At 33.2% G+C, this 18,634-nt stretch overlaps 1 protein-coding gene across 3 annotated transcripts in view; it reads right to left on the bottom strand.

Moving 5' to 3' along the window:
• BMP2K (BMP2 inducible kinase) overlaps nt 1-18,634 on the bottom strand; it is a 139,501-nt gene that overhangs the window by 58,159 nt on the left and 62,708 nt on the right. For all 3 annotated transcript variants that reach the window (XM_027600707.1, XM_027600706.2, XM_027600708.2), the window contains exons 3-7: nt 18,323-18,428; nt 12,404-12,546; nt 10,527-10,648; nt 8,329-8,410; nt 4,235-4,367 (exon numbers count right to left, since the gene is read on the bottom strand). In XM_027600707.1, the coding sequence (XP_027456508.1) occupies nt 4,235-4,367; nt 8,329-8,410; nt 10,527-10,648; nt 12,404-12,546; nt 18,323-18,428 (586 nt within the window). The remainder of the gene's footprint in view (nt 1-4,234; nt 4,368-8,328; nt 8,411-10,526; nt 10,649-12,403; nt 12,547-18,322; nt 18,429-18,634) is intronic.

Here is an 18,634-nt window from a genome sequence, read left to right as displayed (position 1 = left end):
CTCAATAAGGCACCTTTAAGCATTTAATAGTATTATTTCCCAAACTGTCCAGGAGGACTGTACATTGCAAAATGTAGTCCCCAATAACTAAATGATACAATCTGGAGTACAGAGGTATCAGCTCTAATCCAGCTAAACACTGAGGCATATCCACCAAGAGTGACAACTTCAGTTTTTAAGTAGTTTGCCCATTTTTTCTCATAATAATTAAACCTCAAGTCTAGTGTTTTATTAACTCCTATTTCAAAGACAATAAAACCACATCATCTACAAAAATATGTTCCTGAAGGAATGGATTAAGAAATACATGTGTCTAGTTCATCCAAAAGTGTTTAAATTCATTAAAAAAAAAAAGGCAGAGAAGCTAGAATACACCCTTGTTTACTCAACTTAAAGTGAACATGTGATTCATCATGAGACATTCCCACTGACCTTGATTCTACTAAAAATATAAGATCAACTTTTAAAACACTAGCCACATAGAAATGAAAGGCTATTTCTCTGCTCCTAATTGTGTGAATCTTTCTATTGACACAAACACCACTTATATAACCAAAGAACACAAAAGAGTCTTAGCACTGAAGATAGTGTATGATTAAATTACCACAGTTTTTCCAACTCAGATATCAGACATATCTGATTAAAAAACACTTGTGGGGCACCTGGGTGGCTCAGTCTGCCTTCCGCTCAGGTCATGACCTCAGGGTGCTGGGATCAAGCCCAGCATTGGGCTCCCTGCTCAGCAGAGAATCTGCTTCTCCGTCTCCCTCCCACCTACCCACCCCTGCTTGTGCACACACGCTCTTTGTCTCAAACAAAATCTTCTAAAAAAATAAAAATAAAAACATTTGCCCAAGGCAGCTGAAATAGTTATGTTTATAACTAATTGTATAGGAAAGTACAACATCCATGCATATTCCAACAAAAAGAGCTGCTAAAGGAGCTGCTGCTGCTGTAGCAGTGATCAAGTTAAATTATGGTTTTGCTAAGGACTTAAGCCAAAAATTAAATAAAGTGGTTCCCATTCAAGTTATACAAAATGATAGATCCATGCCTGGGCCTAAGTAAAAGTTAAACCAGCCTCTCTGATAGCTCAACAAATTTAATAGGAAAATACTTTAGACACAAGTCTCAAAAGAATTTTTCTGCTTAAAATTTTATTAAATTGTTTTCCTTTCATAAAGACACTTTTCCTCTCCCAAAGACTTCTATTTATTACACTTATAGTAAGTATACCTAAAAAGAGAACACCCACTCCGATTTTACAACCATAAATACTTTAATCATTAACTTGTTATTTTTATCTGTTAACCTGTGGGGATTGTTACAGACCTTCCTCAATTTATGAGGGAGATACATTCCAACAGATCCATTATAAATTAAAAATACTATAGGTCAAAAACACATTTAATACGCCTAACCTACTGAACATAGCTTAGCCTAGCCTACTTAGACATGCTCAGAATGCTTACAATTAGCCTGCAGTTGAGCAAAATCATCTAACAGAGAGCCTATATGACAATAAAGTATTGACTATCTTATGTAATCTACTGAATACTGTACTTAAAATGAAAAACAAAATGATTGTATGGGCACATGAATGCTTGAAAGCATCATCGTCCACCCTTGAGATCATGTGGTGGCTGGGAGCTGCAGCTCGATGCTGATGCCCAGCATCACAAGAGAGTTAACGCACCACATATTGCTACTCGGGAAAAGATGAAAAGTTAAAATTCAAAGTATGGTTTCTACTGAATGTGTATTGCTTTCACACCACCATAAAGGTGAAAAAGCATAAGAAACATCATAGAGTCAAGAACCATCTGTATTAGAAACTTACATGTTAGGTATATAAATCCTACATAACTTATTCCATGGACTGACTGCTGAAATGAAACCAAATTTAATAGCTAATAGTAAGTGTGTTCAATCATGACTGAAACACTAAAATGGCACTATCAATATGCCAGGTTAGTATATTTGGGGTAGTCCTGATGGCTGCCCCTTGACGTCATGGATCAGAGCCCCCTCTCTACACCTGCCCAAGAGGTAACCCAGGAGCAATGACTAGAAATCTCCAAGGAACTCCTATCTTAATCTTTCACTTTTTTCCCAAAGGTACAGTAAAGTGTCTGAGATTATTTTCAAAAATAATATAAAAGAGAGTGGGTGAGGCCAGAGATGAAAAAAGACTACCATGAGTTAATAATCACCGAAGCTGGGTAACAGGTACATAATTCACTGAACTGTTCTGCCTATATTTGTGGGGTTTTTTTTATTTCCATAATAAATTTTAAGTGTATTAAAACAAGCAAGCAAGTTCCTGGTTTCCCATAGAAAATCGGTATTAAAATAATTTTATTTACTATTAAAATGATAAGAAATAACAAGTGTTAGTAGGGACGTAGAGAAAAGGAATCCTTTGGGCAGTGTGAGTGAGCATGTAAACTGGAGCAGCCACTCTGGAAAAAAGAGTATGAAGGTCCCTCAAAAAATTAAAAATGTAATTATCACATCACCCAGTGAGTCCACTTCTGGGTATTTATCCAAAGAAAACAAAAACAGCTCAAAAAGGTATCTGCATGAGGCGCCTGGGTGGCTCAGTCAGTTAAGCATCTGCCTTTGGCTCAGGTCATGATCCCAGGGTCCTGGGATCGAGCCCCACGTTGGGCTCCCTACTCAGTGGGGAGTGTGCTTCTCTCTCTCCCATTGCCCCTTCCCCCTCTTGTGTTCTTGCTGTCTCTCTAATAAATAAATAAAATCTTAAAAAAAAAAGGTTATTAGCACCCCTATGTTTAGTATGGCATTATTTACAATAGCCAAGACATAGAAGCAACCTAAGTGTCCACTGATGAGTAAATAAAAATGTAACACACACACACACACACACACACACACACACACACACTCGCTCTCTCTCTCATATTATTTGGCTATTAAAAAGGAAGGAAATCTTGCCATTTGAGACAACATGGATGGACCTGAGGGCAGTATGCTAAGTGAAATAAGACATAGACGAATGCCGTATGATCTCACTCATATGTAGACTCTTAAAAAAGAAAAAAAAAGATAGAGAAAAAAAGAAAAATGAACTCATAAATGCAGAGAACAGATTGGTGGTTGCCAGAGGTGGGGGAAGAGGAGGGGTGGGCAAAATGCGTGAAGGGGGTCAAACGGTACAACCTTCCAGTCACAAAAGAAATAAGTTCTGGGGATGTACTGTACCCAGCATGGTGACCACAGTTAATAATACTGTATTGTAAATTTGAAAGTTGCTAAGAGTCTTACAGGTTCTCATCACCAGGGAGAAAAAAATGTGTAACTCTGTGAGGTGATGTTACCTAGACTTATTGAGGTGATCATTTCATAATATATACACGTATCAAATCATTACATTATACATCTGGAACTAATATAATATTGTAGGTCAACTATATTTCAAAAAAAATTAAGCCCAATAGATGAGCTGCAAAAAGCTAAGATACAGAACCATAAAGCGACTCAGTAGACCCAGAAGTAAGAAAAACAAAGCTTTTCCTGATGTTCATATAAATCACTACACAAAGTAAGCAGTGAGAAAAAAAAAAACTTAGTAGTTACATTTAACAGTATATTCTTGAGCATATAACTTATAGTAAGCCTTTGGTACAGCCACCATTAATCTGCAAAACCAAGTTCTGCTTCAGAGCATCCGAAGAAATCTCTGCAGGAAATGAACATCCTAATGAGTTTCTGAAAGTAAATGCCCTGCCCCTTACTTAGAAAATCAAACCTGGGTTAGCTCACAACTTAGGTTGTGTTCCAATAAACACTTTATAATCAATCAAGAATAAATATTTAAAACGGTGGCCAAATAAGCTACACTCTAAGACCGATAATACTTTGATACAAAAGAGCAACAGATCTGGATATTTAGATTTCAAAGTACAAAGACTGAGTAATTAAATGTTTTGCTCTAAGGTTTTCCAGAAATTCCAGTTTCCTTAATTACATAATCTCTATGTTCTACAAAAGCTTATCTAGGGGGCTTAAAAATATCCATGCACTAATCGGTAATTAGGCTGCTTTCATTCCTATAAAAGTCTTACAAACATTTTTTAATGTTTTTTCTTTATAATAGTTTCACAAAACTGTAATAAATGAAATCAAAAGATTAGGCTTAGGTAGACATATAACAGCCCACCTTTAAGTACAGTATCTTACAATTTTTTCATAAATTTTTCCAAGTACTTACTTATTAAGCAATGTATATTCTGGGAGTAACGAGAATTGTCTGGGATGGTGAAGCTGCCATCACAGATAGCAACCTGACTCTCACCAAAAGGAAGGGTAAAGAAACAAAGTTTATACAGTAAACATCCCAGCGCCTGTAAAAAAACAAGTATGAATATCATCAGAGCTCAAGTAATCAATCACAAGACAAAAACATAGTCCCAGACCAAAAACTAAGTATATTACTAAAAAAAAACTAAAGTCTGTTTCTAATATTGGATCACTCTTTTCACAAATTACCACTTAAACCAATTAATGTGCTTAATTTCTGAAAAGATATTTAACTGTATCACTTCCAGATTTTTCTATCACATCTGTGGTTAGTTGGCTGCATTAAAGCTATAATGGAACTCTAAATCATGAATGATGTAACTAAAATTGGAAGTAGCTGGTTCCCTTTGGGGGAAAAAATTATATTTTTATTTCTTTCACAAGGAAAAAATATATTTAGCACAAAACTAGCATATAACCAACAAAGTAATCACAAGGCTCCCTCTAAAAACATTTTTTTAAAAATCAAAATAAAACATGTTATAAAATCCTGGGGTTCCAAATATGAGTTAGCCAGCACAGTTAAATTTATCAGACAACCATCAATAAATAGTTTTATTGATTATTCATTAGACATATGTTATTATTTCATATCATAAAAATTAGTTCTCTACTTCTAAATATAACCCTATAATTTTTATTCTAAATATACTACTCATATTTGTACTTGGCTAATCTATAATAAAATTCACAAAGAAAGGCTCTGTCTGCTTCACCTGCATGGCTTCCTAGACAGCACAGCACCAATAAATCTACTTGCTGACAATGAGGACAAAACACCTGAAAACAACACAAATTGCATTCTGAAAAGTAGCAAAGGAAATTCCTAGCTACCAAGCTGTTAACAGCTCAAACCTGAGAAGCAGTAATAAAATGTGATTTTTGGCTCAAGAAATCATGTTGTTTTTATAAAAAAAAAAAAGTCACCCCAAGCCTTAAGAGTGTAAAGGATATTTCTAATTCTAAAAAGACTGTAATAAAATTCTCCAATAGTCAGTATGCAATTATATCAGCAATACTGAAATTTGGCCTTACTATCACCTCTCCTTTGTTGGATTTTCTCCATACATCAACTTAGCACACTCAACTAACAAATACACTAAGTTCTCTACCATGAAAATCATAATATGCAGAAACACCTTTGTAAGTTCAACGATATTTACAAAACATTATTTTCAATATAGCCTTCCAACAATAAGTTTAAAAACTCTAGAAATTTCAATTCTAGAAGAGTAATTCTAGTAAGTTCAAAAGCATTACTGTGACTAATGAAATGGAAAAGATTCTGAATGGAAATAACCAGTTCCATGTCACTTAAAAATATTTACAATGGTTCTTTCTGTAAGGAAGATATTTTCAGTATTTATACAGCAAACTGAGCTTCAGGCTTCCTTAACAGCACTAAAAAAAATACTATTAATGGTGTAATATCTACATTAAATTACACCTTTCTCCTGCCCAGATGACAGTCTAAGAGTTCTGCATTTTAGCCAGGTTTATCTTATCATCAAACGTTTAGTAATGTGTCTTCTGTTAGAGTAAATGTTGCAGGAGTTCCCAGACAACAATTTTAGATAGCAATGCCAGTGTACTTAAAAAACATAAATATAAAATATAAAATACTCTGCTTCACACAGTGTGAACACAACCAGGTGTCCTAACTTTTTCACACCAAAGGCATTTGCCTCCTTATCCATTTGGTATGATGAGAATTGTTCAAGAAACAGGAGGAAACAAGTGACCTGATTTTGAAGGCTAAGTATCATCATCTTCAATTTTCCTCATTAAAAGACAACATGAAGCATCTCTCACTGAATTTCCTAATGCTTATAAAATCAGCATCCTACTTCTCAGGATAAAAATAACCTACAATGAAAACTTCCAGGCAAAAAAAAAATTTTTCCCAAAATATAAAGTGCTAAATGAATACTTAAACCTCAATATAATAAGTCCCTGAGAATCAGTACTACCCTGAAATAGAATCAGAAACATAATTCTTGACCAGTATGAACTGAGTATTTTCTCTGGATATTCTTTCATTCACACCTAAAATGTTATAACATACTTCTGTTTCACCTGAGCTAAGACAAGAAAAAAATGGCACCATGGTAATTAAAATTCTATTTCTGTCAAGCATATAAACATAGATTCTATTTTCTGATTATTTTTCTTCTTTTTTATTTTTGGGTAATCTATCTGTAACCCCACAGCTATACCCAGTTATCCATTATAGAAATACTACCCCATATACTAATCTATAAATGGTATAAAGTTTAAATTTATCGCAATTTAGTATGCTAGCTGGCATGCATACAAAGTCTGAAAGGATCCCTCCTTTTTTATTAAGATACTGGGTAATGATCATGTGCTTAGAGACTATATTTTTCAATCAAGCCTTGATGATTTCCAAACTATAGTTAAGCTATGATGTCTGTTTTCTCTGCTGTTGAAATACTCTTTTAGGTGACATAGATTTCAACAGCCGTCACAAAACTAGGCTAGAAAAGACTTCCACAACCACCTCTTCTAATACCTTCACTTTATAAATTAAGATCTGATTGGATTTGCTGTCTACATTATACTGTAAGCCACTTACTATAAGCCATTTGATAAGTCAAATGTTAATGCTGAGAAAAGAAAACTGAGTTTGAATTATTCAATCTAGTGATCTATAAGCAGTTATCAAGTTAACTAAATCAAACTTACCCAAGGTTTGATTCAACTGTGCATATGGTTAAAAATTCAACTAAGATTTAAGATCATTCATGCAAAAGTATATATTACAACAGATGAAAAGATATCAAAGATACTCTTTTTTTATTATCTTGCAAGAATATTTAGTATCCCAACCCCTGTAAGGAGGAGGTCAGAAGAGGACCAAGGAGATATTCATTTGCTTTCACACATTATGCTCTACTACTTTCTAAATACATTTAAAAATAAAACAAACATGACTTTTCTTGTAAACTCTAGAACTATTTCCAAAGGAATTTTTTTCCTCCATCCCTAATACAGTAACTACAGGGAGATATGACTAAATACTTGTTGAATTTAAATGAATTCACATTTAAAATAGAGTTTCTTGCTAGTTTATCAAATACAGCCAAAATATATTTCCTTATGAAACAAGTTCTAAATAAGTATTAGCATTCTAACATAAAGTTCAACTATACAGAAACATGATCATCTTAATAATTCAATCCAGATACACAGTTAACCCTTGAACAACATAGGGGGTTAGGGGCACCAAACCCCCCGTGCAGTTAAAAATCCATGTATAACTTAACTCCCCCAAAACTTAACTACTAATAATCCACTGTTGACCAGTTACCAATAACATAATTAATACATATTTTGTAATATATTACATGCTGTATTCTTAAAATAATATATAACTTTCTTAATTTTTTCAGTATCTGTAGGCTACGTGGTTCATCTGCAAGTTTTTTCACATTTGTTGCCGATCTCCAAAAAGTTTTCCAATATATTTATTTTTAAAACCCTGCATATTAAGTGGACCCATGCAGTTCAAACACATGTTGTTCAAGCGTCAACGGTATATGTTAAATGATAAGATCCTCAATATATAGAAGTTAGTCAATGGTATGATTTTAATTAGAAAAAAGCTTTACTCCTGTTAGTTTACATTAAAAAATCCTAAAATACTTCTAAAAACTACTTAAGAGTTATGACCAGCTTTTCCATACTGCGACCAACCAAAATTACGATCAAAAAAATATTAACATTCTCTATAAATTCTAAAAATTACTGTGGTAAAACGTTACATTATATGGAAGTCCTTTATTTACTTTTTTATACCTAAGCTTTCCAATTCAGAATTAAGAAGATAAAATGTTCTATTCTTCTTCTGAATAAGAAGCTCCACTCTATACCACTCTCTTCTACTTATGTAATACCTTTTGGGCAACACGGGGAAAATAATCAACTGAACTCAGATTTTTTTTTGATTTGGTTAGAGAAAATGTTAGCCTTTCTTGGCCTTACCCAGATATCAGCCTTGGTGGTGATGGGTTTCCCTCCATAAAGGTTGATCATTTCAGGGGCTCTGTATGACAGAGTTGTATACCTGGCAGTAAATAAGTGAAATGGAGTGGAGATATAAAAAAAAAAAAAAAAGACAGATACTACATTGTTTCTATATAAAATACTACAAAAACTTTTAGTTTCAATAACATTATATAGAAATAACACTTTTTAAAAAGTTCGATAAAAGTCTATCAAGATTTAACAATACAAAGCATCTACATACACATTTTTATTCAACAAGTGCAATAGCATCTCTAATGATATAAAAACTTAACTTTCTTTAATAAAAAATCTTAAAGACAATGGATTGAAAACATAGCTTTCCTTGAATTTATTTTAAATAATATAATTTGACTCTAAAATTATTCTTATCAAAATATTTTAGTCTATTAATTTAAAAGCAATATCGCTACCCTCTCAAAAAATTAATTTATAGGTTTATTAAGGAGTTTGTTTTTATGGACTGTAACATAATTCCTGGCACACAGTAGTAAATCTCCTTTAGGTTTGTTTATATCATTGTTGTTTTAAAAGTAACCTAGTTGCCATTATTCTGACTACACTAATTAAGAACACTTCTAGAACTGACTGTCATCATAAGTTATTTGGAATTAAAAGATACTGTAAGAAAATATTACCAATATAAAAATTCTAAATCCACTATGAACAGAGTACTTTAATGAAGTAGTACTCAATTTCATGGCAGAAATTATTAGACAATGGAAGGAATTCCTATATCATGGCATAATTTAAGATCAATTTTGAGTGTTGATATGTTTCATTTTATATGAAGTATCTTAAGGCTCAACATTCTATCATCTTATTTTTCAAAATTACCCTGACTGGTGAGACACTACAGAGGAGCAACCTGAGAAACCAGAAAAGAAACTGCATGAGGGCAGAACTTCTGTTCACTGCTACACTGCAGCACCAACAACAGTGTCCACTGCATTGTAGGCCCTGAATAAACACCCATCAACTGAATAAATGGTTAGACCATTAACTCCTCAATTGAGCCACAAAAGCAAAAGAACTCCTCATGAGCCTGCATTTATCACTACTGCAAAAATCTACTAAACCTTAACTATACTTCAAATTCAACAGCAAGAAATGAAACTTTCAGCAAGTCAGAGATCCTAAAGCAGGCATTATATATCATGACCCAATAGTTTTTTAATTTTATATATATATATAAAATATATACATAATATATATATTATATATATTATATATATATATATCTCCCCAAGAAGCCAATTCAATAATTTGTTCTTGTGTTCTTCAGGACATTTATATGTTTACTAAGGAGTTAAGTTTTACGGAATCTAATGTAATCATAAGCTAAGTTTCCTTAGTAGCAATACACAGTCTAGAAACCCACAGTGTTATACAAACGGGCAACAGTAAGATCAGCTCTCCTTGAGTCATTTCAAAATGTATACTGAAGTTCAAATGATAGCCCTTAGTCTTAAACAACTGAGAATTTGTGAGGAAGTGAAGAAAGGCAACTTAGAAAAGACAACAAATTGTTATTCTCAAGATCTTTGGGCGTTCTGTATCATTTTACTAAGATAATCTAAGATTTACAAACAGTTCTATTTTCTAAAACTAGAAAACAGAAAAGTCAGGGAAAAGTACTTACAGGTACTCTAGCAACCACAGAAAGTACAAGATTAAGAAAACATAAGCAGATATGATGTACTTCTACCAGAGAGCTTTCTAAAACACTATCATAGAGTAACATGTTTTCCACACAGTTTTCAATACATTAAGAAGTCAATCTTCCTCATTTTAAATATGAAAAACTTAACTTTCAAATAATTTAATGTTTTTCCTAACAAGCACAATCCTCAGTATTAGTAAAAACAAAGATGTTTAACTGAACAACAATCACTTAAAACTCCCTTTAATGATTCCACAAATTATTATAGCTTAACAAATTTCTTGATAAATATATTTACAATGTACATGAAAAACCTGTATGCATGATAAAATATATTTTCTACTGAGCCAAAGCAGACATAAATTAGTCAAAGTCACAGAAATATTTTGAAGGAATCTATAAATCAAACACCTAAAATTTGTATTAGCAGAAGTGGTCCACAGACTGAACTAAAATTCCCATGAGACAAAGCACAATAAAGACAGAAACTTACTTTTTAATTTCTTCTTCTACAAGATTAACTCCATCTTTCTGAGGATTAAGAAATTTATTCGTGGCACTGCCAAAGTCACAAAGTACATAGTTTCCACTATCATTCAACAAAATATTTTCTACCTTCAGAAAAAATAAATAATTAGTAGTATTTTCAAAGTGAATTTTATTTTTATAACCATGTTTTTACAAAATCAACATTGTAAGGTTTGTGTCATATATACATAGAGACAGGAGTAAGATAAATTATGAGGAAGGACAAAAGAATTGGACCAAAAATATACTTGACTATGTCTACTGTTTCTCTTATTAAGAACAGAGAAGTGCTTTTCCCATCCCAGGATGATTTTTGCAGGGGCCAAGAAGCCCTAAATCCTCTTTAAACCTCTTCTATGAAAAAAAGAAGAACTAGCAGCAGTCCAAGTCTATCTATACTGTATCTCCATTTTTATCTTTTTCTGACACTTCAGCTTATCTATAGACAAGTAACAAAAACTATTAAAATTCTACCTGATTGACTTCTAATTCCATTTTTATCTACAATGCTCCACTAAAAAACACAGTTTTGACTTTACGTGTTGAAGTTATACCGAATTATTAGGGAAAATGTAAACACTGCATATTCATAACAACTAAAATGAACTACACTGGTTATCCAAATTAAAGGACAGAAGTCTGCAGGCATGCATTTCAATTTTGGCTTAATTTGTATTATATTCCTGTAGGTTTCCCTAGCTGACGTTTTCATGGTTAACAACCTACATTTTAAATGACACCTTCTATTCTCTTGTATCTTAAGAGAATTTTATTATCACCTTTCATAAATTTTGTATAATCAGTCAGAATTGGGATTTATTCCTTCATTAAATATTTATTGAGACCCTGGCTATGTGTCAGGCACCATTCCAAATACTTGGATATATCACTACAAAAGAGAAAAATCCCTGCCCACACGTACACTCTACTGGAAGTGAACAGAAAGTAAACAATAAGCACAATACATAAGCAAATTATATAGTACCTTACAAGGTAACAAGCGATAATAAAAGATATAGCAGGGTAAAGAGCAGAAATGTTAGGCTGTAACTATAAATAAGGTGTGTAAGACAGAATTCACTGAGAGGGTTAATCTGAGCAGACTTGAAGCGGGATGACAGTTTAGCCATGGGATATCTGGGCATATAGCATTTTGGGAAGAGAAATTTTTGTAATCTTAGTGTTTGTGGGCATCAAAGAAGACTCCTATAGTTTTAAATAATGTATGTAATGATATCTTGAGAAATATGATACCAGGACTTTTAAATCCTCTTTGGGGACTTTTTCCAATATAACAAGTGGGTACCCTACACAAGAGATCAGAGCCTACAAAAAGCTAAGATAAAATGACCTTAAAGACAATCACCACCAAATTATAGTAAATTATAGAAAACTATAGTAAATTATAAATAAAAGTGAGTAAAAAGACCCATTCAAGTTTGCCTCCAAAATCTCTGGAAAACATCCTGATGCTTAATATGGGTTATAGGAAATAGGAGGAGAGCTGAACTAGACGAGAACAGTGTGGAAGGACACTCAACCTACATCAGTGAAGTTCACATTTTTGCTCATGTGAAACCTTTTTAAAAAGCCTACTATGTACAACAGAAGCAGAGTAGAGGGCACAACATTCACTTCTACAGCCTTACTAGAAGCCCGCAGGGTCATGGAAAGCACAGTTTCTATTCTACAGTCTCTACATGGCCTCAGGAAATGAAGCCTGGGACAGAGAGACCCTTCTCAGTGCTGGTAATAAAACCTAGTATAGATGAAGATAGTCCAAGAATATTTTAATGCTAAAGTTTAAAATGTATTCATCCATAAGTAGTCTAAAATTCCTACCTTCAGATCCCGGTGAATTATTGGAGTCTTACACTGATGCAATCTGGCAACAGCTTCACAGGTATCACAGAATATCTGTAACACTTCTGCTTCCGTGAAACCTGTCTGCAGCTTCTTATTCATCTGATTCACTACCTGTCCAGCTAACCAAAAAAGAAATTTTGAGAAGACATATTTTTAGTAAAAGAAGACTACCACAAAGAAATAAAGAAATTCCTGTATGGTCTCAGGTAACAGGGAATTGGCTTTTTCATAATGCTTATGTAAGGAGTCTTACTGTACCATATCATATTGATTCAAAGACACGCATTTTCATATTTTACATCTCTGAAAAGAAAACATCTTAAGATAGATGCTACTAGCCATTTTTTAAGATTTTAACATCTCTGAAATCAAGATATACTTTATAATTGATGGCATCATGGATTTGAAGAAACAGTTATTCAACACCACGCTAGCTATTGGATAAAGAGAGGTGAGCAAAAATAAAGTTTATATTATCATGGAATTTATAATCTAAGGCATAAACATTAAGCCCTTACAAAAATAAGCATATAATTATATACAATAAACATAATATGAGAGGAACCTAAATTTAAAAACCTCCTTGGTGAAGGAGGATGGGGAGGAGAGGGTGTCAGATGAGGTCTGTCTGGGGAAGTGATATTGATGTTGAGACTGTAGGATGATTAGAAACCAGCCAGGCAGAGATCTGTGAGAAAAGCATGCTAGCAACAGCAAACAACATGCACAAAGGCCTCCAGTTTGGAAAAGAGCTTTAAAACTTTGAATAACTTAAAACCAATGTAGGTATGGTCTAAGAAGCAGAGAAGTGGTAAAGTGACATGAAACTGACAAGACAGCTACCCATCAGCCATATTTTAGATTTATCTTGACAACCAGGGGAACTTCCTGATCTAGCTTTTTAAAGGATCTCCTTGATTATGAGGGAATCACAAGAGTGGAAATGGAGAGATGGGTTAAGATGCTTATGCTCTAAATTTCAGGCCCCCTGAAAAAGACAATGGGCAGAATAACTTACTAAACTCAAATAGTCATACCAATGAGCCCTGAGAGGATTGATTATATATTACATATATCAAAATAATCAACAGTCTAATGACAATTCTAAATTATTAAGAAAAAGTTTACCATCATCTAAGAACACAAGTAAATATGTGATTCATTCAGAAAGCATTCTAATAAAAAATCAAGTTTGGGAATTGCTAATTTGAAACTTTCTTTTAACAAAGTTGGACAAATGAATGTTTACTACTTTGTAATCTGCAAGAAGGTGCATACACACCTGTCCCTTTTATCATTACTGTCTAAACAGCATGCTCATGTATTTTCTGAAATGGCTGGGTTTCTTCTTAAAATTTTAAAGCAGAAAAGATATCAAATTTTACCTATCAATCCCCAATTTTCAGACCACTCAAGTATATTTGGTTGCAATTTATTCAGAGTATCTCAAGATTGAGGCACCTGACCAGGCAGCAATGTCCTCCATCATTTTGTGTGTTAGACATGGAACTTGCTTTAACCAAAAATTAAACAGGATGAAAGATGTTTTATTGGTGCTCATTCACATTCTTGAAATATCATTTCATAGCTGAAGAAATCATAACCTTGAACTCAATGTTTAGTTCCTCTTCCAAACTTTCAATGTTGTAATGAGTAGAATAAATTTTAAACAAATGTTAATCCTCTTTCTTCCATTCAGAGGTCTTGAATCACAAAATCCAAGTCCCCAGAAAAAGCTAACAGCTGTATTTGAGCTGCATTTCAAATGTTGAAACAAATAAAATTTCATTATGCAAAATCAAAGTCCCCTGAAAATTAAAGTTAAGATTATTCTGAGAAACAAAAGAACCAGATTCAGAAATCAAAAAAGGTATACTTGTATTTCTACTATCTCTATGAGAAAATATCCCGAGGACAGCTTGATAGTGCCTGGGAAAATGATGCAAAACATATAAAACAGAGCCACTCTAAACCCAGCAAACCCACCCTCATGTGAGCGAGCCCAGTCAAAATGAACAGTATTCATTCCACCAAGCTCAGGCTAGAACAGATGACCCACTGATACACAATAATAAATGATTGTTGTTTTAGGCTATTGACTTTTAGGATGTTTTGTTACTAAGCAAAAGCTAAGGTATATTATCCACGGGAATTTCTGTCAAACACCTCCTGGAAATAAAAGCTCTCTCTTTTCCCTCTCTCACTCTCTCTTTTTTCTTTTTTTTGTTTTTGCTTTTTTTAAGTAGGTTCCACGCCCACCCCCCAGTGAGGAGTCCAACAAGGGGCTTGAACTCATGACCCTGAGACCAAGACCTGAGCTGAAATCAAGAGTCAGACGCTTAACCGACTGAGCTACCCACACACTCAAAAGTTCTTCACATACAGTAATGGAAATATATTCAAATTCAACTCTGATTTCTGGAAATCTTACCTCAAGCATGTAATCTCTCTTTAACCTATATATATCAGAGTATTAGCAAATTACTCAGTGTCAAATCTTGAACCTACAAAGATCTAATATTTATTACAAAAGATGACTGTAAACATTTGATACCTGAAACCATGATGGGGCATATCAGCTATATAATACATTCTTCTACATCCTGTACAGTTTTATCCCTATATAATCAAAACCAATGTACCTGATCTATATTCATAACATTGACTGCCTTACAAAAGTACCTTCATTCTTAAACAATTTTATGTAATATAATTAGCTTCTATAGAAGAAGTAAGGGGCAAGTAATTATTCTCCCATTCTCTACCCCTCCAACTCACTCCTCCCCCATGAAAAGAAAAGGAACTTATCTAATGGATTCATCTGAGAAAAAGGAACTGAGCATGCTCTCTTCAGATCCTCCAGATTCCTTCTCTAGGATATAATTGCCCACTCAGAGGGTACATTCTGATCTACAGTACATGCAGTAAGCTTAACTGGTGAAACATCTGAAGAAAACGTCTAACATAAAAAAAGGTGTATTAACAAACAGAAAAAAAAAATAAGAAAAACAAAAACACAAGGAACAGAAGAAAACTTTTTAAAAACTGTAATTAGTAACTGCAGATAACAAAAGATATGCATCTAAAACAAGAGCAAGGTGCATTTTAACAAAGAACAACATTGAGAGAACAGAAAGAGTTCCTGGAAATTAAAAATAACATAGCAGAAATACCAAATTCTATAGAGGAGCTAAAAGATATATTTAAGGAATGCTCCCAACATAAGTAGAATTTTTAAAAAGAGAAGAAAAAGAGAGGGCGCCTGGGTGGCTCAGATGGTTAAGAAAAAGAGAGAAAGAGGGAAAATGAAGGAGAGAAAAAAATTGAGTGCCCAGAAATAAAGATAGCAAAATTGACCCATAACCAAGGCAATATACCTGAGATTTTAGAATGCTAGAGATACAGATTCTAAGTGTCCATGGAAAAAAAGAGGTCACCTAAAAAAAACCCGAAGAATCATAATGCATCAGATTTCTCAATAGCAACAAACACTAGGGGAAAAAAAATGGAATAATGCCTTCAAAATTCTAGATCAAAATTATTTCTAACCTGCAACACTTTAGTCAGCCAAATTAACAATTAAATATGGATGTAGAATAAAAATACTTCTATATATGCAAGGTTTCAAAAATGTTTCCTTCCATAATTCATTATCAGAAAGCTAATGAAAAATGTACTCTATTCCAAGGAAGTAGTTAAAAACAAGGAGGGAGGCATGAGCAGTAGGGAGTCCAAGATAGGAAGGCAAAGAGAACTCCCAGAATGACAGCTAAATGCTGTTCAAAATTAAGCAGAACTGAAGTCTCCCGAAAGGATGTTTCTATGGAGAAAAACTAAAATTGACACAAGTATTTAAATGTTTAAGCATATTGCATAAAGATTTACACTTCCATTGGGGAATGTGGGGCTAAAATACTAATATATATGGAGAAGGAAATTAGGCGAATAAAAAATGTAGTAATTATTAACTCCAGGAAAAAAATTTAAAAGTACAAGAAAGATACACACTATTCCATATCACAGTTAAATGACAAACAAAATAATTTAAACACCAATTATTAATTTAATCTGAAAACTAAGAATATACTACTCTTCACAGTAAAAAAAAGGAGATACCATCTTTACTTGGAGATACTATCTAAAACATAAAATCAGAGCTAGCACTGGCAAACTTTCATTCAAGAGCCTCCTCATGCCCAGAATCACATACTTCCCCCGATTTTCTAAGTTCCCTCTTTTTCATACCCCAAGGATCTCATTAAAACTAGACTCTCCTCTACCTAATGAAGTGTAGAAATATGGAATAAGTATGAGGAGAAATATCTCAAGGATTTTTAAAGTGAATGCCTCGGAGGAGAGGGATGAGGCAAGAGGATAACGATTTAGACACAGCTTAACAGAACTCTTTGACTTTTTAAAACTTATATATGAATTACCCTGATAAAAATAAAAATTTCATGTGAATCAGCTTGCTAATTAAACCAGATAAAAAAATTTTTTTAATTTCTTAAAATGCAAAAGCATGCCTTCCTCAAAATATAGCTCAGGTCACTTTAAAATGTGTCCCCTGGAACATCTGGGTGGCTCATTGAGCAAACAACTCCTGATTTTGACTTCGGTCATGATCTCAGGGTCATGATCTCCTCATGACTCTCTCTCTCAAATAAATAAAAAAATCTTTAAAAAATTAAAATTAAAAAATAAAATTTGTCCCCTAAAAACTGAAATTCATTTGGTTCCCTTTTTAAAATGTCTTCTGGATGACTATTAATTAAACTCATCCAAGGCTATGATTATGCCAGATTCAATTATCTTTAAAAAAATAGCCAAGGGCTATCTTTACAAGTAACCAAGGGCTACTCTATCCAGCTAAGAGCACCACAAATGCTAGAACTCAGGAAAGTGGAGTAAAGAACGTCAATATCTTCTCCTTAAAGAGATCACAATGTTTTACAGTATGAAATATAAATAAGAGAAAACAACAAGGAAAACATCTAATTTTCTTATGTTATATATGGAAATAACTTACAAGTATATCATAATAGATATTATAATACCGGTTCACTTCATTTTCCCCTGTCCTTCCCTCCTTACAAAACTAGAGTAAATGAAACTATATTTTCTCCAACACCACCACCATCTTCCTCCTCCTCCATCATTCAGGAAATGACAAGTGTTCCTAATATCGTAATTAAAAATCGTAACTGTCTTAAGAGAATCTAAATATAAACCAAGATTCCTCACAGCCCCAATTGCCAGATACAGTCTGATTTAAAAAAAAAAAAAGCAAGTTTGCAGGAAATGACTTAATTGCCCCCTTCAAACACATTAAATTAAAAAGTTTTAAAATTATTATTATTAAGGCATACTATACCAGTAAATTTCTTTGAAATACCATAAGAGATCCAAATAAAATATAGTTTTTAACCTTTTGATATTTATAAAAGAACCCCAAAAGACTACGTAAGTTTATAAATATTACAGATCAAAATGCATCTAAATTTATTACATTTAATAATACTGAATATTAACAAGGTAGAGTGCTGGAAAAAGTCTTATAACACTAATATTGATAAATTATGCTCTTCTTTGTTGGACTATAAAAGAAACATAGGGAGGATGATGTGTAACTGCTCTTCACCTGCTTGGATTTCTTGTTTTTTAAACCAACAGCACTTTTCTAATTGTCATTTATATGCTCCTATCATCACTACAGCAAGGATGACTAGATTTTAAGTATTCTTTACAGTGTTCCTTAATTAGATAATTAAAGCTGAGATTACAATAAGTGTCTAGAATCAGGTGACAGCTGCCCTAGGAGAAACCAAGACACCTAGGAAACCATTTTAAGGGCAATTTTTTTTCAGTATAAAACAAATACAGAAAAATACTTACCTCGACAATATTCCATTAAGATAAGCACTTCCCATACATTATCACTAATTGAATTAACAGCACAGTCCAAATAACTCACAATATTTTTGTGACCAGACAGCTCTTTCTGAAAAATAATAGTAATTGAAAAACATATATTTTAAAGCTCTATTAGCAATGTTTTAAAGTCTAAATTAATATATTTAAAGAATTTCAAAAAGTAAATTAAGCATAACTGTGGAATCTGACATATTTCGAAAAGGTTTCTACAGTTTCACTGAAAAGTGTACTTACATGTGGAGGAACACTAATTTTTAAATTCAATCAGGAAGA

The sequence above is a fragment of the Zalophus californianus genome, chromosome 2 (genome assembly GCF_009762305.2).
Source record: "Zalophus californianus isolate mZalCal1 chromosome 2, mZalCal1.pri.v2, whole genome shotgun sequence".
In the NCBI taxonomy this organism is placed as follows: Eukaryota; Metazoa; Chordata; class Mammalia; order Carnivora; family Otariidae; genus Zalophus; species Zalophus californianus.
This window is presented reverse-complemented; position numbering and strand designations above follow the sequence as displayed.